The 25064-nt window shown below is 37.6% G+C and overlaps 1 protein-coding gene across 5 annotated transcripts in view; it reads right to left on the reverse strand.

Annotated features, from left to right (window-relative positions):
- ATRX (ATRX chromatin remodeler) overlaps nt 1–25064 on the reverse strand; it is a 326901-nt gene that overhangs the window by 113469 nt on the left and 188368 nt on the right. For all 5 annotated transcript variants that reach the window (XM_039222723.1, XM_039222722.1, XM_039222721.1 and 2 more), the window contains 4 exons: nt 17041–17182; nt 15781–15890; nt 1927–2073; nt 1594–1771 (listed from right to left, as the gene is read on the reverse strand). In XM_039222723.1, the coding sequence (XP_039078654.1) occupies nt 1594–1771; nt 1927–2073; nt 15781–15890; nt 17041–17182 (577 nt within the window). The remainder of the gene's footprint in view (nt 1–1593; nt 1772–1926; nt 2074–15780; nt 15891–17040; nt 17183–25064) is intronic.

Consider the following 25064-nt stretch of genomic DNA (forward strand, 5'->3'; position numbering starts at 1 on the left):
AAGCTGTTAACAGTAGGAAATCTGGGTGCAGGGAATGTGGGAGCTTTTTTTTTTTTACTATCACTTCAAAGTTTTCCGTAAAAAATTATTCCAAAGTAAAACATGTTGGAAATGTCACTAAATCATTTACGTGGAAATAACAAATGTTACTCTTCATGTTATGAGCTTTAATATTTTTTATATATTTCCTTGTGAGCAAATCATAACATTAAGCATTGGATACCTGCTTTAACTATTCCAAAGCACCTTACTGAAAAATGTGTTGCAATACTATTCACTAGCTTAAAGTTCTCTGACAATAAAACAACCACAGGGCTTTTAGACAAATATTTTAAACTGCTGGGAACTACCCAACAGAAAAAAATTGATATAAGGCCACACCTAGAAGTTTCTGGGCCTCAGTCTCTCTTGAGTGGCCCGCTTCTCCCTTGGAGTGTACTTTAATAAAATTTTGCTCTGCTTTTCTTTCGTTTCACTGTTCTCTAATTCTTTAATGTGGCAGTGAGAATGACAGGACTCTTTCCTTTTCCTTCTCTCAGTAACACTTCCAAATGTATTCAAATATCAAATTATCACACTGTATAATTTAAGTATCTTACAACTCTGTCAATTATACCTGGAAAAAAAGTGAAAAATATATAATGTAAAAAATAAATGAAAAAAAGTAAAGTGATGGATTCCAAATACTACTCAGACAGTGAAAATTACATTTTCTCAACACACATCTAAAGTCTCAATAAGTGTCTTAACGTAATTAGATATGTTAAGATAAAGTTTAAAAAGAAAAAAAACAAATAATTAAAAATTATTTCATTTTGTGGGTCACCTGGGTGGTTCAGTCGGTTGAGTGTCTGGCTTTGGCTCAAGTCATGATCTCGTGGTTTATGAGTTCAAGCCCTGCGTTGGGCTCTGTGCTGATAGCTTGGAAACTGGAGCCTGCCCTCTCTCTGACCCTCCCCAGCTTGTACTGTCTGTCTGTCTCTCTCTCTCTCAAAAATAAATAAAAACATAAAAAAATTTAAAAAATTAATTAGTTTTGCAAACAGTATGACTTGCTGCTTTTTCCAAGTGTCAAATAAAGGTTAAATATTTATATCTTACATTATGAGAATTAATGTCATAAGACAGACAATGTTGCAAATATTAACTTTCCATAGTGATGACACTTAAAATATAGGGGTAAGAAAACCATCTAGCAATTCTTCTAATAACGAAGTTGGGAAAGAAACTTAAGAACTATTTTCAGAGTATGGAGAGAGTTCTTGTTATACAATCTAATATTCAGACAGTTGGAAGAAAATGCAATTTGTGACACAGGCATCTAATGTATTTTTACTTGTTAACAAGATCTCCCCTAAAAACTTCAAACAGTTCCAGACTCAACAACTGAATTCTGAACAGCTGGCAATAGTAAGGGTGCTTTCACCTTAATAAAATTTTACTAAGAAAAAAAGAAGGAAAAATCCTGAAGGGTAAATTAAACAAAAACCAGCTACTTAGTAGTTGCTCAATAAAGTAGTTGCTTGTTAAACAGTACATCAGTTATTTTTTATTCAACTTGCTTATTTATCTCAGTGCCTCTTAATATATTACCTGGATCAACCAAAGCTTTGTTAAAGATCTCCTTAAGCTTCCTACTCTTCACATTCCTTCCTTGAGCAAGATTTCTGTACATCTCATAGCCTATTATCATAACACCACCATCTTCTTGCCACCTCTGCAGCATGTAGCTTCTCTCCTGAGGACGTTTCACAGTTGCTAATTCAGAGACCTTTTTTGAGAAAAAGATTTTTAAAGGTAGCTATTAGGAATGTAGGAATACTACATATTCTCATGTAAATATGCATAGTTAATAATTAAAAAGCCTTTTATTATATGAATTTCTTGCAGTTATTTTAATAAGAGAAAATATTTAAAATATAATACCTCAAGCTTCTCATCATCTTTTAATCCCTCCTGCCACTTTTCAAATTCATTCATCCAATTCAAAGCGGTATTAAGAGGACAAACCACTAAAGCTGTGCTGAAATCCAATTTGTCACACAGAAGAACTGTATGAAGAAAACTTACCACCTACAAAAAAAAACAAATTAAGTTACCATCTTCAACTAAAATATCAGTAAAAAAGTTAAAATAAATCAAACAATCTTACAATTTAATAGTTTGGTTTTCTTCTACACTTAAACAATAAAGCAAGCAATCAAAGTTCACACTACCAAATAAGGCAAAGTACTGGGAAAGAGATATTATAATATATAAAAAGATGGAGTCTGACTACATAAAATATAAGGTTCTTCCAACTTTAAAGCTACATGATCCACAAGAAGATGTGGTTTAAATATACCATGGAATACTACATGGCAATGAGAAAGAATGAAATCTGGCCATTTGTAGCAACGTGGATGGAACTCTAGGGTGTTATGCTGCGCAAAATGTCAGGCAGAGAAGGACAGATACCATATGTTTTCACTCATATGTAAAATAGGAGAAACTTAACAGAGGACCGTGGGGGAGAAGAAGGGGAAAAATATTTGGGGAGAGGGAGGGAGGCAAACCATGAGACTCTTGAATGCTGAGAACAAACTGAGGCTGATGGGGGTGGGGGATGGGGGAAGGGGAGTGATGGACATGGAGGAGGGCACTTGTTGGGATGAGTACTGGGTGTTATATGGAAACCAACTTAACAATAAACTATGAAAGAAAAAAAAAGCTGCATGATCCTATAATCAATAATAATAATATCAATATAGGAAGTAACCATACCAAAACTGTGACAAAGTCACTGGTCTCCACACAGTGTCTCTCCCCACAAATGTTCAGAAACTCACATCACCCACTCAGAAGAGAATTCTGTTATACAGTACTTTTCTATTTTAAAGTGTTCTAACTTGATATCTTGGGAAGATGGAGGCAGAGTACAAGGACCCTAAGCTTGCCTCATCCCACAAATACAACTAGATAACTATCAAATCACCATAAATGGACCATAAATTGATCAAAAGGCTGGCAGGATAAATTCTACAACTAAAGGTAAAGAAGAGGCCACACTGAAGAAGGTAGAAAGTATGGAGATGCGGTTTGGGGCAGAAAAGGATCATGGCTGCTGTGGTGAGGAGTGAGCCATGGTTGCGGAGCAGGGTGAGAGACAGACTATGACACAGTAAAGCACATGGGGAAATTGAATCCCCAGAACAGCTGGCTTAGAAAGTGAAGGGCTGAATTTCATGAGTTCTTGGAAAAAGTGGGGCTGAAAACCCAAAGTTTTAAAGGTCAGCAGGCATGGCTAAAATAGAGCTCTGAGGACACTGCTACTCGTGGAGAGAAGGCAAACAGCCTGTGGACATATAGTGTGGAAAGAGGAAATGGAACAGCAACTGGAGCACACAGTGGGGAGGATATATGCTCATCTCAAACCACATCCCAGCACTCACCAAGAGACCCCTCCAGCAACTGGCCAGCACCATTTCTCTGCCCCAATCCTGAGCATAAGCACTGGCACTACCTACCTACCTTGTTTACAATAAGCCCCAAATACTGACACTCCACTGGAAGCACCCTTCCAAGTTACCCCCAAACCAGCCCAAACCCCTGCTCACACCATATCTCCTGACTCAGGGGTTTTCATGGTCTTGGTTCAGCAGCAGTAGCAACAGTTCTCATTTCACAAGCAGACCAGAGCACACCTAGTTAAAACACACCATATTCAGACCGGGAACCAAACACTGTCCACAACAGGCTAAGAGAAAGAGAGCCTCTGCAGGCAACTGGCTTGAAGATAAAGTAGCCAAGATAAAACAGCAAAGCACACGCAACACCCATTGGAGTTAGTCCCAGAAGCAACAGACCCTGGGGAACATGGGACACTATATGGCACAGCACTACAAGACCTCTTCTTCATAAGGCCATTACCCTAAAGAACAGGAGATGTAGCTTACTTTTCTAATATAGAGAAGCAGGCACAGAAACATAGACAAAACAAGAAGACAGAGAAATTTATCCCAAATGAAAGAACAAAACAAGGCCAGAGCCAGAGATCTAAATGAAACAGATATAAGTAACATACCTAAGAGAGAATTTAAAGTAACGATATGAGGATATTCACCGGACTTGTAAAAAGAGAGGAAGACATGAGTGAGACCCTTACTAGAGAGATAAAGAATAACACAGCAGAGATAAAACTCACAATAAAAAAAGTGAGAAATAGGCTATCTGAAATGAACAGCAGAATAGAAGAAGTACAGGAATGTATTAACAACCTACAGGACAGAGTAACAGAAAGTAATCATGTAAAACAAAAGAGATAAAAGAATTATGCAAAACAAGAACAGACTTAGGGAAATCAGTGACTCCATCAAGCGTTAACATTTGTATTTATAGGGCTCCAAAAAGAAGATGACACAGAAAAGAGAGCAGAAAATTTATTTGTAAAAATAATAGCTGAAAGCTTCCCTAATTTGGGGAAGGAAGCAGATATCCAGATCCAGGAAACACAGTAAACCCCCAACAAAACAAAAAAAACAGACCCACACCAAAAGATACACTAATTAAACTAGGGAAATATAGCAGGAAAAAAAAACTTTTCAAAGCAGCAAAACAGAAGGTAACAGTGACATACAAGGGAAAACCCTTAAGGCTATTAGAAGCCTTTTCCGCAGAAATGTTGCAGCCCAGAAGGGGCTGGCATGAAATCTTCAAGATTCTGAATAGGAAAAATCTGTAGCCAAAATACTCTATCCAAAAAGGCTATCATTCAGAATAGAAGGATAAAGAGCTTCCCAGACAAACAAAAACTGTAAGAGTTTGTGACCCATAAACCATTGCTGCAAAAATAAAGGGGACCCTTTTGAGTTGAGAGACCAGAAGTGATGGTATAAAAGTAGGAAACACAAAAGCATTAAAAATGAACATCACTAGAGGAGGCAAGATGATGGAGAAGTAGGGAGCTCCGTACATTTCACTTGTCCCCTACTCTCAAACACAGAAGGCCTGAAGCCATAGGACACTGAGGCGCAGGAATTTGGGAAGAAAAAGAGACAGAGTACACTGGGAAGGCAACCTCAGAAGTGCGTGAGTGTGAACCCGGGAAGATAAAAACGGACCGGGACCAGAAACACAGAGGGAGGGGAAGGAGCCCCCTTTGTGGGGAGCCGTGGTGAGTCGAAGGGAAAAGAAAGGATGGCTGAAACTGCTCATAGAACTATCCCTGGAAAAGAGAAAAACCTCGGCTCAGGACAGAGTGTTCTTAGTTCTAGATGGGGTTCTGACTGTGAACTGGGTGACCCTGGTCCCAGGTGGCGCAGGGAGAAACTGCTCTGCTGTTCTTCCAGCTTAATCCCTGGCAGAGGGAAAGGGGCCGACCTGAGGCTGTGCCATTGCTCTCCAGGATCAATCCCCAGTGGAAGAAAAGCAGCCAAACTGTGGGACTGTGTTTTGGGCGGTATTAATAAAACAGTCGGACTGGGACTTGGAAATGATGTGAAGCGTAGGGCATAGAACATGGCCCAACGTGGCTGCACCCATGGTACAGGGAGATCGGACTCAAAAGAGTGAGTTGCAACACTTGGTTTGAGAAGGGATTGGTGCGCCGACATTTTACTCCCCACAACCACCAAGACAAGAACTCAGGAAGCAGCCAGCAGGACCGAGGTGGAGGCTAAGACCTGCCTACACCAAACCACACATATCCCACATAGAGCTGCTTTTTTTTTTTTTTTCATTCTTTAACCGGAGGCAGGGGCAAGAACAACATGGATGCACTGCCGTGATTCTAGATAAAATCTTTCCATTCAGATGTATTTTCCCCTTATCTCAAAATTTCCACCCCTCTGCTGGAATGGACACTATTTTCATTGGCTTGCTTAATCAGACACATTTAATCATTCTCTAGATGCATATTCTACACCTCCACCACTAGCTTTCTTTCTCTCAATCAGGGGTGATCAGACTATATACTTTCTCTGAGTAACATTATCTTCGTTTCTTTCTCCTCGCCTCCTACCATATTCTCCTCTTTCTCTCTCTGAATTAAGCCTCTCAGTCTCTCTGCCCTGTCATTGTCCAATTTCGATTTCTCCCCACCATGACATTTCTCTCTGTGTATCTGCTCTTGAATCGGCACTGCATACACCCTGCCCTCTATTTGTAGCTTGAATTCTGGTTTTATAGTTTTAGACCGTCTTTCGTCTTTTGAGTTGTTTTCTTCTTTCATTTCTTTTTCTTTTTCCATTTTGGTTTGCTCGTTTGTTGGATTTGTCTGTGCATTTGCATGCCTTTATTCCCTGTGTGTCTGTCTGTTTAAATTTCCAGGGCAACCTCAAGAAACAAGCCAAAATGCACAAGGTGGACGGTCCCAAATACCACTATGAGTAAGGAAAGAAAATAAACAAGAGAGACCAACAGACAGCATTCAAAGAACATTTCCTGAATGGACAGGCCCTAAACAGACAATGAGTCTGCTTTAATATAGCAATACTCGCAGTTGCAGATGGCATAACAAGCTTTTAAAACTAACAACAGACAGAAAGCAAGCCAAAATGAGGAGATGGAAGAACTCTCCTCTGAAGAAATTCCACTAAGAAACGAAAGCTAAAGGGGCGCCTGGGTGGCTTAGTCGGTTAAGCGTCCAACTTTCGCTTAGGTCATGATCTCGAGTTCGTGGGTTCGAGCCCCGTGTCGGGCTCTGTGCTGACTGCCAGCTCAGAACCTGGAGCCTGCTTCAGATTCTGTGTCTCCCTCTCTCTCTGGCCCTCCCCTGCTCACGCTGTCTCTCTCTCTGTCTCTCCTAGAAATAAATAAAAAATAATAATGATAAAAAAAATTAGAAAAAAAAAGAAATGAAAGCTAAAGAGCTGCTTAAAACAGATATAAGCAATATAACTGAGCAAGAATTAATTGCCCGATTTGAAAAAGGCATGGAAGACATCAGAGAAGCTATTACTACAAAGACAATGGAGCTGAAAAATAGTTGTGATGAATTAAAAACTGCTATAACTGAGGTGATTAATGAAATGGAGGCATCCAATGCATGGATTGAGGAGGCAGAGAGGAGAATAGGTGAATTAGAAGACACAGTTATAGAAAAAGAGGAAGCCAAGAAAAAGAGAGATAAACTGATCTGGGAACAGGAGAGTTCGAGAGCTGAGTTATATAATCAAACGGAACAAAATCTGTAGGAATTCCATAAGAGGAGGAAAGAGGGAAAGGCGCTGAAAGAGTACTTGAACAAATTATACCTGAGAACTTCCTAATCTGGGGAAGGAAACAGGCATTGAAATCCAAGAGACAAAGAGAACTCCCCTCAGACGTAACTTGAATCGATCTTCTACACAACATACCATAGTGAAACTGGAAAAATATAAGGACAAAGCGAGAATTCTGAAAGCAGCTAGGGAGAAAAGGGCCCTAACATACAAAAGGATACCACTGAGAGTAGTTACAGACCAGTCTCTGGAACTTAGCAAGTCAGAAAGGAATGGCAAGAAATTGTCAACGTGATAAACAGAAAAAAATATGCAGTCAAGAATCCTCTATCCAGAAAGCCTGTCATTCAGAATAGAAGGAGAGCTAAAAGTCTTCCCAAATAAACAAAAATTGAAAGAATTCATCACCACTAAACTAGCACTACAGGAAATCCAAAGGGGCCTCTATGAGGGAAATGTTGCAAGGAATGGAAGGTACCAGAGAAGCCACCACAAACATGAATCCTATAAAAAACACAGTGACTCTAAACCTGTATTTTTCAATAATAACACTGAATGTAAATGGGCTGAATGCTCCAATCAAAAGACATAGGGTATCAGAATAGATAAAAAACAAAAACCGTCTATTTGCTGTCTACGAGAGACTCATTTTAGACCTGAAGACACCTTCAGATTGAAAGTGAGGGGATGGAGAAATATCTATCATGCTATGGGAAGTCAAAAGAAAGCTTGAGTAGCCATACTCATATGAGACAAACTGGACATTAAAGGTAAGGCAGTAAAAAGGGATGAAGAAGAGCATTATATAATAATTACAGTGTCTTTCCATCACAAAGAGTTAACGATTACAAATGTCGATGCACGGAATACAGAAGGACCCAACTACATAAAACAATTAATCACAAACAGAAACACTTATATGGATAAGACTGTGCTAATGGCAGGGGACTTGAATACTCCACTTACAGCAAAGGACAGATCAACTAGACAGAAAAGCAATAAAGAAACAATGGACTTGAATGACACACTGGCTGAGATGGATTTGACAGATATTGTTAGAACTTTACAACCTGAGGCCATGGAATTCACTTTCTTTTCACGTGCACATGACACAGTCTCCAAGATAGATCACATACTGGGACATAAAACAGCCCTCAATAAATATAAAAGAATTGAGATCATACCATGCACACTTTCAGATCACAATGCTATAAAACTTGAAATCAATCACAGGAAGAATCTGGAAAACCTCCAAAAACATGGAGGTTAAAGAACATCCTACTAAAGAACGAATGGGACAATCAGGCAATTAGAGAAGAAATTAAAACAATATATGGAAACAAATGAAAATGAAAATACAACTATCCAAACTGTTTGGGATGCAGCAAAGGCAGTCCTGAGAGGTAAGTACATTCCACTCCAAGCATATTTCAAGAATCTAGAAAAAGCACAAATACAAAAATCTAACAGCACACCTAACGGAACTAGAAGGAGAGCATCAAAAGCACCCCAAACTCAGCAGAAGAGAAATATTAAAAATCAGGGCAAAAATAAACAATATAGAATAAAATAAAAAACAAAACAAAGAAAACAAACAACAGTTGAACAGATCCATGAAACCAAGAGTTGTTTCTTTGAAAAAATAAACAAACTTCACAAACCTCTAGCCAGGCTTCTCAAAAAGAAAAGAGAGAGCACCCAAATAGACAAAATCCTGAATGAAATTGGACTTATTACAACCAACCCCTCAGAAATACAAGCAATCATCAGGGAATACTATGAAAAATGATATGCCAACAAACTAGACAACTTAGAAGAAATGGACAAATTCCTAAACACACACTAACTACCAAAATTCACATGGGAAGATATAGAAAATCTGAACAGGCCCATAACTAACGACTAAACTGAATCAGTTATGGATAAAAGCACTGGGCATGATGGCTTTCATGAGGAATTCTACGAGACACTTAAATCAGAGTTACTACCCATTCTTCTCAAGCTATTCCAAAAACAGAAATGGAAGGAAATCTTCCGGATTCATTTTACAAAGCCGGCATCATTTTTATATCTTAGCCAGACAGAGACACAGCAAAAAAGAGAACTATGGGGCCAATATCCTTGATGAATACAGATGCAAAAATCCTCAACAAGATATGTGCAAGTCAATCCAAAAGCACATAAAAAGAATTATCCACCAAGATCAAATGGGATTCATTCCTGGGTTACAGGGCTCGTTCAATACTCCCAAATCAATCAGTGTGATACATCACATCAACAAAAGAAAAGATAAAAACCATATGATCCTGTCGATAGATACAGAAAAAGCATTTGACAAAATACAGCATCCCTTATTAATAAAGACCCTCGAGAAAGTCGGGATAGAAGGAACTGACATAAACATCATAAAAGCCATCTATGAGAAGCCCTCAGCTGACATCATCCTCAAAGGGGAAAAACTGAGAGCTTTCCCCCTGAGATCCGGAACACGACCGGGATGTCCACTCTCACCACTGTTGTTTAACATAGTGCTGGAAGTCCTAGCATCAGCCATCAGACAACAAAAGGAAATAAAAGGCATTAGAATTGGCAAAGAAGAAGTCAAACTTTTACTTTTCCCAGAGAACATCATATTCTACATAGAAAACCCGACAGAATCCATCAGAAGTCTACTAGAACTGATCCATGAATTCAGCCAAGTTGCAGGGTACAAAATCAACATACAGAAATCGGATGCATTTTCATACACCAACAATGAAGCAACGGAAAAGAGAAAGCAAGAAACTGATCCCACTGACAACTGCACAGAACACCATAAAATAACTAGGAATAAACCTAACCAAAGATATAAGAGAGCTATATGATGAAAACTATAGAAAACTGATGAAAAAAATTGAAGAAGACACAAAGAAATGAAAAAACATTCCATGCTCATGGATCAGAAAAATAAATATTGTTAGAATGTCATTACTACCCAAAGCACTCTACACATTCAATGCAATCCCGAATCAAAATTGCACCAGCATACTTCTCAAAGTTAGAACAAACTATCCTAAATTTTGTATGGAATTACAAAAGCCCCTGCATAGCCTGGGTAATACTGAAGAAGAAAACCAAAACGGGAGGCATCACCATCCCGGACTTTAGCCTCTACTGCAAAGGTGTCATCATCATGACAGTATGGTTTTAGCAGAAAAATAGATATATAGACCAATGGAACAGACTAGAGAACCCAGAATTGGACGCACAAACGTATGGTCAATTAATCTTTGACAAAGCAGGAAAGAGTATCCAATGGAAAAAAGGCAGTCTCTTTTAACATATGGGGCTGGGAGAACTGGGAAGCAACATGCAAAAGAATGACACTAGATCACTCTCTTACACCATACCCAAAAATAAACTCAAAATGGATAAACGACCTGAATGTGAGACAGAAACTATAAAAACGCTAGTGGAGAAATCGGGAAACAACCTCCTTGACCTCAACTGCAGCAATTTCTTACTTGACACATCCCCAAAGGAATCAACAGCAAAACTGAAATATTGGGACCTCATCAAGATAAAAAGGTTCTGTAATGCAAGGCAATGAAACTAACAGGCAACAGATGGAATGGGAAAAGATAGTTGCAAATGACATATCAGATAAAGGGCTAGTATCCAAAATCAATAAGGAACTCACCAAACTCCACACCCAAAAAACAAACAATCCAGTGAAGAAATGGGCAGAAGAAATGAACAGACACTTCTCCAAAGAAGACATCCAGATGGCCAACAGACACATGAAACGATGCTCTGCATCCCTCCTCATCAGGGAAATACAAATCAAAACCACACTGAGATACCACCTCACCCAGGTCAGAGTGGCTAAAATGAGTAAATCAGAGGACTCTAGAGGCTGGCGAGGATGTGGAGAAACGGGCACCCTCCTACACGGTTGGTGGGAATGCAAACTGGTGCAGCCCCTCTGGAAAACAGTGCGGAGGTACCTCAAAAAATTAACAATAGAACTCCCCTATGACCCAGCAACAGCACTGCTAGGAATTTACCCAAGGGATACAGGAGTGCTAATGCATAGGGGCACATGAACCCCGATGTTAATAGCAGCAGTCTCAATAATAGCCAAAACAGGGAATGAGCCTAAGTGTCTATCAATGGATGAATGGATCAAGAAGATGTGGTTTATCTATACAATGGAATACTACATAGCAATGACAAAGAATGATATTTGGCCATGTATAGCAATGTGGATGGAACTTGAGGGTGTTATGATGAGAGAAATAAGTCAGACAGTGAAAGACAGATAACATATGCTTCCAGTATAGGAAGATAGGAGAAACTCAACGGAGGACCATGGGGGAGGAGAAGGGAAAAAATAGTTGGGGAGAGGGAGAGAGGCAAACAATAAGAGACTCTTGAATACTGAGAACAAACTGAGGGCTGGTGGGGGGGTGATGGGAAGGGGGGTGAATGGGATGGAGGAGGGCACCTGTTGCAATGAGCACTGGGTGTTATATGAAATCCAACTTTACAATAAACTATGAAAGAAAAAAATGAGCATCACTGTAAAATGTCAGTAAATGAGCAAATAAAAGGATATAAAATATGACAACATATACACAAAAAATGTGGAAGAGAGCAGAAAAGAATGAGTTTGAATTTAAATGACCATCAATTTCTTTTAATTTTTTTTTAAACGCTTTATTTATTTCTAGGAGAGAGAGAGACAGAGTGAGCAGGGGAGGGTCAGAGAGAGAGGGAGTCACGGACTGAAAGAGGCTCCAGGCTCTGAGCTGGCAGTCAGCACAGAGCCCAACGCTGGGCTCGAACCCACGAACCGCGAGATCATGCCCTAAGCGAAAGTCGGACGCTTAACCGACTAAGCCACCCAGGTGCCCCTAAATGACCATCAATTTAAAATAGACTGTGATATGCAGATGAGGCTATATACAAACCTAATGGTAACTGTGTTTCAAAAACCACTTTTAAGCATGCAAAGAATAAAGAGAAAGAAATCCAAATATATCATTAAAGAAAATCAGAAAAACAAGAGGGAAACAAAAAACAAGAAATAATCAGAGAAAATGTTCAGATTGTACCACAAAACAAATAATAAAATGACAATAAATTCATATCTATCAATAATTACTTTGAATGTAACTGTACAAAATGGATTAAAAAATAGGACTCATCTATATGCTACCTACAAGAAATTCATTTTAGACCTAAACACACCTGCAGATTGAAAGTGAGGGGATGAGAAATATCTATCATCCAAATGGATGTTAAGTGAAGACAGCAGAGGAGTAGGGGAACCCTAAGCTTGCCTAGTCACATGAACACAACTAGATAAATATGAAATTCAGAACACACAAGAAATCAATCTGAGGTCTGAGAAAATGGGCTGCAAAGCTCGATGTGAAAACCAACCATGTGAGAATGTCTATTCTCACCAGTTTTATTCAACATAGGACTGAAAGTGCTAGCCACAGCAACAAGACAACAAAAAGAAATAAAAGGCATCCGAATAAAAGGCGAAATAAAAGGCAAAGAAGAGGTAAAACATTCACTATTTGCAGATGACATACTATATACAGAAAACCCAACAGATTCCACCAGAAAACTACTAGAACTGACAAACGAATTCAGTGAAATAATAGGATAAAACATCAACATACAAAAATACGTTGTATTTCTATATACCAATAATGAAGCAGTGGAAACAGAAATAAAGAAAACAATCCAATTTACAATTGCAGCAAAAATAGTAAGATACTTAGGAATAAACCTAACCAAAGAGGCAAAAGACCTGTACTCTGAAAACTATTCATCACTGATGAATGAAACCGAAGAGGACACAAGAAATGGAAAGGCATTCCATGTTCATGGATTTGAAAAACAAATACTATTAAAATGTCTATACTATGGAAAGTAATCTACACATTTAATGCAATCCCTATCAAAATACCACCAGCATTTTTCACAGAGCTACAACAAATAATCCTAAAATTTGTATGGAACCCCAAGGAACCCAAATAGCCAGAGCAATCTTGAAAAAGAGAAGCAAAGCATTACAATTCCAGACATCAAGTTATATTACAAAGCTGTGGTAATGAAAACAGGATGGTACTAGCACAAAAATGAAATATAGATAAATGGAACAGAAGAGAAAACCCAGAAATAAACCCCCAATTATGTGGTCAATAAATCTTCAACAAAGCAGGAATAAATATCCAATGGGAAAAAGACAGTGTCTTCAAAAAATGGTGTTGGGAAAACTGGACAGCAACATGCAAAAGAATCAAACTGGACCACTTTCTTACATGACACACAAAAATATTCAAAATGGATAGAAAATCTAAATGTTAGACCTAAATACATAAAAATCCTAAAAGAGAGCACAAGCAGTAAAGTCTCTGACACTAGCTGTAGGAACATTTTTCAAGATATGGCTCCTGAGGCAAGGGAAACAAAATAAACTATTGGGCTTCATCAAAGTAAAAAGCTGCACAGCAATGTCAATATCAATAAAATTAAAAGGCAACCTTTGGGATGGGAGAAGATATTTGCAAATGACATATTGGATAAAGAATTAGTATCCAAAATATATAAAGAACTTATAAAGCTTAACACCCAAAAAGAAATAATCCAGTTAAAAAAATATTCAGAAGAGATGAATAGACATTTTCCAAAAAAGACATACAGACCACCAATAGACACAAAAAAGGTCAACATCACTCATCATTAGGGAAATGCAAATCAAACCTACAATGAGATATTATCTTTCCTTAGTCACAATAGCTAAAATCAGGGGTGTCTGGGTGGTTCAGTTGGTTGAGCATCCAACGTTGGCTCAAGTCATGATTTCCTGGTTCGTGAGTTTCAGCCCCGCGTTGGGCTGTGTCCTGACAGCTCAGAGCCTGGATCTTCCTTCAGATTCTGTGTCTCCCTCTCTTTCTGCCCCTCCCCTGCTCATACTTTGTCTCTCTCTCTCTCTCTCTCTCTCTCAAAAGGAAACATTAAAAATACTTTTAAAAATAAACATTAAAAAATGAATAAAGAAAAGAATAGCTAAAATAAAAAACACACAAAAAAACTAGTGTTGGCGAGGATGTGGGGAGAAAGGAGTCCTGTTGCACTGTTGGTGGGAAAACAAACTGGTACAGCCACAGTGGAAAACAGTATGGAGTTTCCTAAAAAAGTTAAAAGTACCAATTACACTACTAGGTATTTACCAAAAGAATAGAAAAACACTAATTCAAAGAGATACATACATGTACTCATATGCTTACAGAAGCATTATTTACAACAGCCAAATTATGAAAGCAGTCCAAGTGTCATTTGGTAGACAAATGGGTTAACAAGATGTGAGATAACACACACACATAAACACACAGAGGAATATTAGCCATAAAAAAGAATGAAATTTTCCCATTTGCCACAACATGGATAGAGCTAGAGAGCATAATGCTAAGTGTAATAAGTCAGTCGGAGTAAGATAAATACCACAGGTTTTCACTGACACATGGAATTTAAGAAACAAACGAACACAGGGAAAAAGACAAATGAAGAAAGAGACCCTTAATTACAGAGAACAAACTGATGGCTACATTGGGGAGGAAGGCAGAGGGATGGATTATAAGATAATAGGGATTAAGGAGTGCACTTGTCATGATTAGCACCAGTTGACATATGAAGTTACTGAATCACTGTATTTAAAATTTTTTTTAAATATTTTTATTTATTTCTAGGAGAGAGAGAGAGAGAGAGACAGCGTGAGCAGGGGAGGGTCAGAGAGAGAGGGAGATACAGATTCTGAAATAGGCTCCAGGCTCTGAGCTGACAGTCAGCACAGAGACCAAAGCGGGGCTCGAACACACGAACCGCGAGATCATGACCTAAGCAAAAGTCGGACGCTTAACCGACTAAGCCACCAGACACCCCTGAATCACTGTATTTTATACCTGAAACTAATATAACACTGTGTGTTAACTAACTGGAATTTAAATTTTTAAAAAGCCAAGACAAATGGTTAAAATGGTAAAAAATAAATAAATAAATATAAAAAATAAAGTGTGTTGACTCACTGAATCTTTAAGTTATCTCATGACTTAATATTACACATATATTCACTAATGCTATCTCTATTGCAACTCCTGCCAATTAGAAATGCAGTATCTTAATAGTGAAAAGTATTTTACATTCTCCTTACTATAGCATCACAGACTGTTAAAAAAGTATAAAGGAGGTTCATTATACTTCAGAATCTTTGCAGTTTTTACTGGCCATGCCTTGTAACTCCATTCCTTTACTTCATTAGGATTTCTGCTCTACCTTACCTCCTGAAAGTTGCATTCCCTCTCTATTCTCTCTGAACCCTTCCTACCTGAAAATATATATTTCTTATTTGATTAAAATCTCTCAACCACACCAGAATATAACCTTCCTGAGGCGGGGAATCTTGTTATTCTTTTTCACTGCTCTATCTCTAGCCCCTACAACTCTGCCTGGAACACACAACAGAATCCAATATATATTCTTGAAAACATGGAATGCACAAAAGCAGAATACCTTTTGTTCTTACCTGTAAAGTCTTACCAAGGCCCATGCAGTGGGCTAGAATGCATCCTGAACCTGGAGATTTCTTTGTTTTTTTTACAGATTCACAGCAGCAGTCCCACATAAACTGAACACCTAAAAATGACAGCTTCATTAAGTTTAACTTAAATGATCCAAGTTAAAAATCTTCCTTCATAAACACATTAAAAATATAATCAAACTTCTAATAAACAGAATTTTAAAAAGAGATAAACAATCTTCTAAGTATAAATGAGATGCTCCCAAACCCGAGTAGAAAAAAGGACAGTAAACACAAGCACATAGCAAGGCAACTTCCCTTCATTAATCTTATCTAAGGTATCACAGCAAATCTCCACTTCCTGGGACAATTCAAAGAAACATATGAATAATCTAAAATAGAAATGTTATGCAAAATTTTATCCAATTTACAGATTCCTATAAAATATTCTTTTAGGTTTGTTGAGTTTATCAGGGAAACAATCCAGGAGATAATTTATCATCTCTCCCTTTATTCAAATAGTAAAGACGAAACAAGAATGGGGAGCTCACTACCCAAGGAGTAGGAACCGTACAACTTCCCTTATTAATTCATTCATGTACACACTCACAACTGACTTACTGATTCCATTCTAATGAAGAAGAGAAGAGGGATAATTTGGTATCTTTCAAAATAACAATGTCAGAACATTAACAAATATACTTGAAAATGTTCAAATACCATTTTCTGACGAAAGCTTTTAGCTAATGGTGGTACCTCTCCCTACCCCGCAGCTACTTGTAGCCAACCATTGCAGACTATATGAATCCACTTGCTATATATATCATTTGTAAGTGGTGGTTATTTCTCCTTCTATCACATTCATTTTCTTTATAATCATTCACTTGTTTCTACCATTTATGAGCTCCACAGGGGGCAGGGTTCATGTTTGTTTTACTCACCATGTGCCTCTAGTGCTTAGCAGAATGTAAGGCACGCAGGAGACACCAAATATCGGTAAAACTTAATTTAAAATGCTTTAATTAGGGGCGCCTGGGTAGCTCAGTTGGTTAGGCATCTGACTTCGGCACAGGTCATGATCTCATGGCTCATGAGTTCCAGCCCTGTGTTGGACTCTGCTGACAGCTCAGAGCCTGAAACCTGCTGCGGATTCTATGTCTCCCTCTCCCTCTGCCCCTCCCTCCCTTATTTTCTCTCTCTCTCTCAAAAATAAATATTCATAAAATAAAAAAATACAAATGCCTTAATCATATAATTGTTTCTTACCATCTACTTGATGGGGTTTCAATTTGATAACCATATTTCTATGAACCTGAACTAAAGGTTCTTTGGTTTCTTCATCTTCATCTAAAACCAACTTGGTTGTTATTGGACACTTGGTGGGTGAAGCATCTTCAATTTCTATCACCTACAAGAAAGGGAATTATAGTTAGCCCCACTCAGAGAAATCTTTCAAGCAATACTAAGGAAAAATTTCCAAAATATAGACACATCTACTTACACACCACACATCCAATACTTTGTTCAATAAGATCAGGACATATCACAGGTTACCACTGGTTTTCCAAAATCAAAAACCTGTATGAGATTGAACCACTGTGGTAATATGACTACATTAGATCATCAGTTCACACCTCACATCTCAATACACGTGATAGAGCTGTTGAGAAAAGTAGTGTTCTAAAACACTCTATATGGTACCACCCTAAAGATCTGAATAGACACATGACTCACAAACAAGGATGGTTCTGTTTTCTAGAAAACATCTGAAAATGTGCAAGGGCACATAAGGTTGTCACAAGGACTGGTATTTAATGCAGGCAGAGAGGAAGGTAAATACAGATGTTCCACAATGTAAAAGTCCCAAATAAGAACTGACCCACCCAAGATGCCAAATGACTTCCACTGAAAAACAGTGTAAATATGCATTATGAAGGGGAAAAACTTTTAGAAACACTGTTTTGAGAACCACAGGCTCAAAAACAACACATAATACCTTCTAACTGTAAAAGGAAAACAATTATCTCGTTTCTTATTTAAAAGAAAACTTCGATATAAATACACATGAATACATGTAAGTGTATACATTTTTTACTGTCTGATCCCAGTATCTATCCATTACATATTACACCCAAGAACTATATAAGGTAGGTATAAATATTTCCATTTTAAAATTTAAAAATAAGTCAGAGGCCCAGAAGTTAAGTGACTTATACAAGATCATACAGTTATTAAATATCACAACACTAAGATTTACACCTAGAGGATCAGACACTAGAGTCCTTGCTCTTAACCACTACACAATACTATTTTAATAAAGGAAATGCTTCTATATACAGTTTTATGGTTCCATGAAAACCAAAAAAGATTCATTATTTTGAAACTACAGACATTATGGGGATCCTGGGTGGTTCAGTCTGTTAAGCATCCAACTCTTGATTTTGGTTCAGGTCATGACCTCACAATTCGTGAGACTGAGCCCCATGTTGGGCTCCATTCTGTCAGCACAGAGCCTGTTTGGGATTCTTTCACCCTCTTTCGGTGCCCCTCCCCCACTTTTGCACATGTGTGCTCTCTCTCAAAATAAATAAACTTTAAAAATAATTACAGACATGGGCGCCTGAGTGGCTCAGTTGGTTAAGTGTCCGACTTCAGCTCAGGTCATGATCTCACGGTTCGTGGGTTCGAGCCCCACATCTGGCTCTGTGCCGATGGCCAGCTCAGAGCCTGGAGCTTGTTTCAGATTGTGTACCTCCCTTTCTCTCTGACCCTCCCCTGCTCACGCTGTCTCTCTCTCTCTCTCAGAAATAAATAAAAAACATTAAAAAATAATTACAGACATTATGATGTGTAAGGAATAAAACTTAAGCCAGTATTTTCTTTCTTATTTAAAACTATAACTATGGATTACTTAATATTCACTATGGAAACTTTCAAATGTAAACAAAAGTAAAAAGAATAGTATAATCAACCCTGTTACCCATTATCCATCTTCAAAAATTAACAACTTCTGATCAGTTCTTTTTTTTCCACTGACAGCCTCCTCTTACCCATTCTCCAACTTCTCAGATCCCACAAATGATTTGGAAGCAAACCTGAGAAAGCATGGAATTTCATCTGTAAATGTTTTTAAATGTCTCTTTAGAAGGCCACTCTTTTTAAACCATAACCTCAGTATTATTATTGCACGTAAAAATTAAAAAATAAGTCACAAAACTGTGATAAAATACCTGGATACTGTACTTGCATAAAACTTTAAGTGATACACAAATCAGGATGAATACTATACTAGATGACATCATAGTGGAGAATAAATGCCACAGACCATTTAGATACAAACTCCATTTTAACAAGTTACTTAAATCCTCTCAGCTTCAGTTTTTCCACCTGCACACTAGGAAAGATTATAAACAGCCCTTATGGGGTTGTTGTAGAGATTAAATAAGACAATGTATGCAAAGTATCTGACATAGACTAAGTATTCATTAAATTTTTCATTGTGTCCCTAGCTTGGATGTGTCCCAGCTTTATATCACTGGGGTGAATCCACTGGTCAAAATGGAAAATTCCTGAATGTCTTGTTCTGTTGGCATGGGTGGCAAGCAGCATCCTAAAATAGTACCTAAGATTCCCATCCTCTGGTGTAAACACCCTGCATACTCCCATTTGTTTGAGTGTGGTTGACATCTGTAAATATGAATGGGATATCAATCCCATAATTGAGTTAGTAATCAGATGGGTTTGATTAAACCAAAAGAGGATTCTCCTATATGGGTCAGACCCAATTAGGATGAGCCCTTTAAAAGACAAGTGATAAGAAATGCTCTCTTGGGGAACCTGGGTGGCTCAGTCAGTTGAGCGTCCAATTTCGGCTCAGGTCATCATATCGTGGTTGACAAGGTTGAGCCCCATGTCAGGCTCTGTGCCGACAGCTCAGAGCCTGGAGCCTGCTTCAGATTCTGTGTCTCCCTCTCGCTCTGCCACTCCCCTACTCATGCACTCTCTCAGTCTCAAAAATAAATAAACAATAAAAAAAATTTTTTTAAAGAAATGCTCTCTTACTGGTCTCAAAGCCATACTGTGAAGAGAAGTGTCTAGGAGCTAAGGATCTCAACGCTACAACTACAAAAAACTTAACTCTGACAAAAAGTGAGCTTAAAAAAAGCATACAAACTCTTATATGAAAATCTCAGCTCTGGCTAACACCTCAATTTCTACTTGGTGAGACACTAAGCAAACAACCCAGTAGAACCACACTCAGGCCACTATCAAACTCCTGACTTACAGGATTGTGAGATAATAACTGTCTTGTTTTAAGATGCTAAGTTTATGATAATGTTGTAATATAACACTAGAAAACTCATACACAAGCCTCTAAGACTTTGGAACCATATGTTCATTAGTGGTTCGTATAATACTTTTGTTATTAAGTACTATCTTTGGGATTGTGGATTATTCAACCTTCATCTTAAATGTAGTAGGAAGAGATAATTTCTTTTTTATCATTTTATTTTTTTCATTGTCTTTAGTGTAATGTTTAATCCTTATCCCCATAATCTCACCTACCTGACCTCTGGTAACCATCAGTTTGTTCTCTATAGTTAAGAATCTGTTTCTAGGTTTGTCTCTCTCTGCTTCTTTTTATCTTTGCTTGTTTGTTTTTGTTTCTTAAATTCTTCATATGAGTGAGATCATACTGTATTTGTCTTTCTCTAGCTGACTGATTTTGCTGAGCATTACACTCTGTAGCTGTAGCCATGTTGCAAATGGCAAGATTTCATTATTTTTATGGCTGAATAATATTTATAGTGTATGTGTGTGTGTGCGTATGTAATAGTCCACTGTGTGTGTCCACACACACACACACACACACACACACACACCAATTTTCCCTATCCATTCATCTATTCAATGGACATGGGCTGCTTCCATAGTTTGGCTACTGTAAATAGTGCTGCAATAAACAGAGGGGTGCATGTATCCATTTTTATTAGTGCTTTTGTATTTGGGGGAGTAAATATCCAGTGTTCCTGTATCAAAGAGTAGTTCTATTTTTAAGTTTTTGATGAATTTCCATACTGTTTTCCCAAATGGCTGCACCAATTTACATTCCCACCAAAAGGGCAAGTGGGTTCGTTTTTTTTCCACATCCTTCCCAACATTTATAGTTTCTTCTCTTTTTGATTGTGGCCATTCTTACATGGATAAGGTAATATCTCATTGTGGTTGTGATTTGCATTTCCCAGAGGATTAGTGAATACTGAGCAGAGCATAACATAAACTTGTGGAATCATTATACTGTACACCTGAAACTAATATAACACCGTGTCAACTAAACTCAAAAAAATGGAGGGAAAATACAAAGGAGATCCAACAGTAGTATGAGCATACCAAATAATTAACAAACATGAAAATGGCATGAAATGATGAAGTCGAAGTAGTAGAAACAAAAGAGAATGAAGAGAAATGGAAGACTTAGGAACTTGTGGCACACCATCAGCCAACTAATATATACATATATATACATTATGAGTCGTCAAAGAAGAGGAGAAAGAGAAAGGAGCAGAAAGATTATTTAAGGAAATACTGGTCAGAAAAATTCCACCAAAAGTGAGTAAAGACCAGTATCTACAAATCTAAGAAGCTTAACAAACTAGAAGGGAGATTAAGAGAGACCCAGACTGAGCATATTAAAATCAAAGCACTGAAGGCCAAAAACATAGAGAATCTTGAAAGTACCAAAAAAGAAGTAACTTGTCAGACACAGGGACCATCAATAACATTATCAGCTGACTTCTCATCAGAAACTTGGAGGCCAGATGGTAGTGTGACAATATATTTTAAAGTGCTGAAACAAACAAACAAAAACCTTTAAGCTAAGAATTTTGTATCAAATAAAAACATCCTTCAAAAAAGAGGAAGAAATTAAGGCATTCCTAAACTGAAGGTGTTCATTAAAACTAGATCTAACCTACAAGCAATGCTAAAAGGTATTCATATTGAAATGAAAGAATGCTATATAGTAACTCAAATATATATGAAGAAATAAATATCTATGGAAAAGATACATGAGAAGGGCAAATAAAAGAACAAGTATTATTGTAATTTTGGTTTGTAAATCAACCAATAACTGATTGATTTATACTCGATCAATTTAAAAGATAAAACCATAAAAAATAATTAAAAATGTGTTATTGGGCATAAAATGTAATTTGTGACATGAAAAATATATAGGGAAAATGGAGCTATAGAAAGCTATAGTTTTGTATGTAATTCAAATTCAGATCCATTCAAACTATATCATTATGACCTTAAGATATTATAATATATCCCATGGTAACCACAAAGAAAATATCCATAGATTTACACAAAAAATGAGATGGGAATCAAAATACGTCCCTGTAAAAAGTCAACTGAACAAAAACAGAAGGCAGCAATGGAGAAAATGAACAAAAACAATTAGACATGCGAAAAGTATAAAAATGGGAGAATAAATTCTTACTCATCAGTACTAACTTAAAACAGAAATGAATTAAACCCTGAATCAAAAGGCATAGATTGAGAAAATGCAGTAAAACATGATAAAATACAGCTTATCTACAAAAGACTGACTTGAGGTCACAAGACACAAATAGGTTGAAAATGGAAGAATGATAAAAGATATACCATGAAAATAATAACTAAGAAGGCTAGGGTGAGTATGCAGACATCAGACAAATGAAACTTAAGTCAAAAGACATGACAAATGGGAAAAATATACGGTATGTTGATAAAAGAGTCAATTAATCAAGAAGATATAACAATCATAAACACAAATGCACCAACGAGAGCCCTAAGATATATAAAACAGTGACAGAATCAAAAGGAGAAATTGATAGTTCTACAATAAAAGATTGGAGACATCAATACCCTACTTTTGGGAGGAGATCGAAGATGGCAGAGAATGAATGGGCCAATCAGGCAAGTAGAGAGGAAATTAAAAAATATATGAAAACAAATGAAAATGAAAACAGAACAATCCAAAATCTATCGGATGTGGCAAAGGCAGTCCTAAGAGGAAAGTACACTGAACTCCAGGCCTATTTCAAGAAATTAGAAAAAGCGCAAGTCCAAAATCTAACAGACCACCTAAAGGAACTAGAGGCAGAGCAACAAGAACACCATAAACCCAGTAGAAGAAGAGAACAGTAAAAATCAGAGCAAAAATAAACAACATAGAGACCAAAGAAACAATTGAACAGATCCATGAAACCAAGAGTTGGTTTGCTGAAAAAATAAACAAAATTGACAAACCTCTAGCCAGGCTTATCAAAAAGAAAAGAGAGAGCACCTAAATAGACAAAATCATGAATGAAAATGGACTTATTACAACCAACCCCTCAGATATACAAGCAATTATCAGGGAATACTATGAAAAATAATATGCCAACAAATTGGACAACGTAGAAGAAATGGACAAATTCCTAAACACACACTCACTACCAAAATTCACACGGTTAGAGATAGGAAATCTGAACAGACCCATAACTAGTGAAGAAATCGAATCAGTAATCAAAAATCTCCCAAAAATAAGAGTCCTGGACTTGATGGCTTCCCTGGGGAATTCTACGAGCCGTTTAAAACAGAATTAATACCAATTCTCAAGCTATTCCAAAAAATAGAAATCAAAGGAAAACTCCCGTACTCATTTTAAGAAACCAGCATCACTCTGATTCTCAAGCCATACAGGGATCCAGCTAAAAAATGAACTAGAGGCCAATATCCTTGATCGATACAGATGCAAAAATCCTCAACAAGAGCCTTGCAAATCGAATCCAAAAGCACATAAAAAGAATTATCCACCAAGATCAAGTGGGATTCATTCCTGGGTTACAGGGCTGGTTCAACATTCGCAAATCAACCAATGTGATCCATCACATCAACAAAAGAAAAGATAAAAACCATATGATCCTGTCGATAGATGCCGAAAAAGCATTTGACAAAATACAGCATCCCTTATTAATAAAGACCCTTGAGAAAGTTGGGATAGAAGGAACCTACTTAAATATCATAAAAGCCAACTATGAGAAGCCTTCAGCTAATATTATCCTCAACAGGGAAAAACTGAGAGCTTTCCCCCTGAGATCACGAACACGACAGGGATGTCCACTCTCACAAGTGCTGTTTCACATAGTGCTGGAAGTCCTAGCATCAGCCATCAGACAACAAAAGGAAATAAAAGGTGTCAGAATTGGCAAAGAAGAAGTCAAACTTTCACTTTTCACAGACGACATGATACTCTACATACAAACCCTGACAGACTCCACCAGAAGCCTACTAGAACTGATCCAAGAATTCAGCCAAGTTGCAGGGTACAAAATCAACGTACAGAAATTGGTTGCATTTTAATACACCAACGATGAAATAACAGGAAGAGAAATGAAGAAACTGATCCCATTCACAATTGCACAAAAAACCATAAAATACCTAGGAATAAACCTAACCAAGGATACAAGAGATCTGTATGATGAAAACTATAGAAAACTTATGAAGGAAATTGAAGAAGACACAAAGAAATGGAAAAACATTCCATGCTCATGGATAGGAAGAATAAATATAGTTAAGATGTCATTACTACCTAAAGCACTCTACACATTCAATGCAATTCCAATCAAAATTGCACCAGCATACTTCTCAAAACTAGAACAAACTATCCAAAAATTTGTATGGAACCACAAAAGACCCCGAATAGCCAAAGTAATACTGAAAAATAAAACCAAAACGGGAGGTATCACCATCCCAGACTTCAGCCTCTACTACAAAGCTGTCATCCTCAAGACAGTATGGTATTGGCACAAAAACAGACCCATAGACCAATGGAACAGAATTGAGAACTCAGAAGTGGACCCAAAAGTATACAGCCAACTGATCTTTGACAAAGCAGGAAAGAATATCCAATGGAAAAAAGACAGCCTTTTTAACAGATGGTGTTGGGAGAACTGGACAGCAACATGCAGAAGAATGAAACTAGATCATTTTCTCACACCATGCACAAAAATCAACTCAAAATGGATAAAGGACCTGAACGTGAGACAGGAAACTATCAACACCCTAGAGGAGAAAGCAGGAAACAACCTCCTTGACCTCCACCGCAGCAACTTCTTACTTGACACATCCCCAAAAGCAAGGGAATCAAGAGCAAAAATAAACTGTTGGGACCTCATCAAGATTAAAAGCTTCTGCACAGCCAAGGAAACAACCCAGAAAATTAATAGGCAACCAACGGAATGGGAAAAGATAGTTGCAAATGA

This window comes from Hyaena hyaena, unplaced genomic scaffold (genome assembly GCF_003009895.1).
Source record: "Hyaena hyaena isolate Hyena2069 unplaced genomic scaffold, ASM300989v1 scaffold_1181, whole genome shotgun sequence".
In the NCBI taxonomy this organism is placed as follows: Eukaryota; Metazoa; Chordata; class Mammalia; order Carnivora; family Hyaenidae; genus Hyaena; species Hyaena hyaena.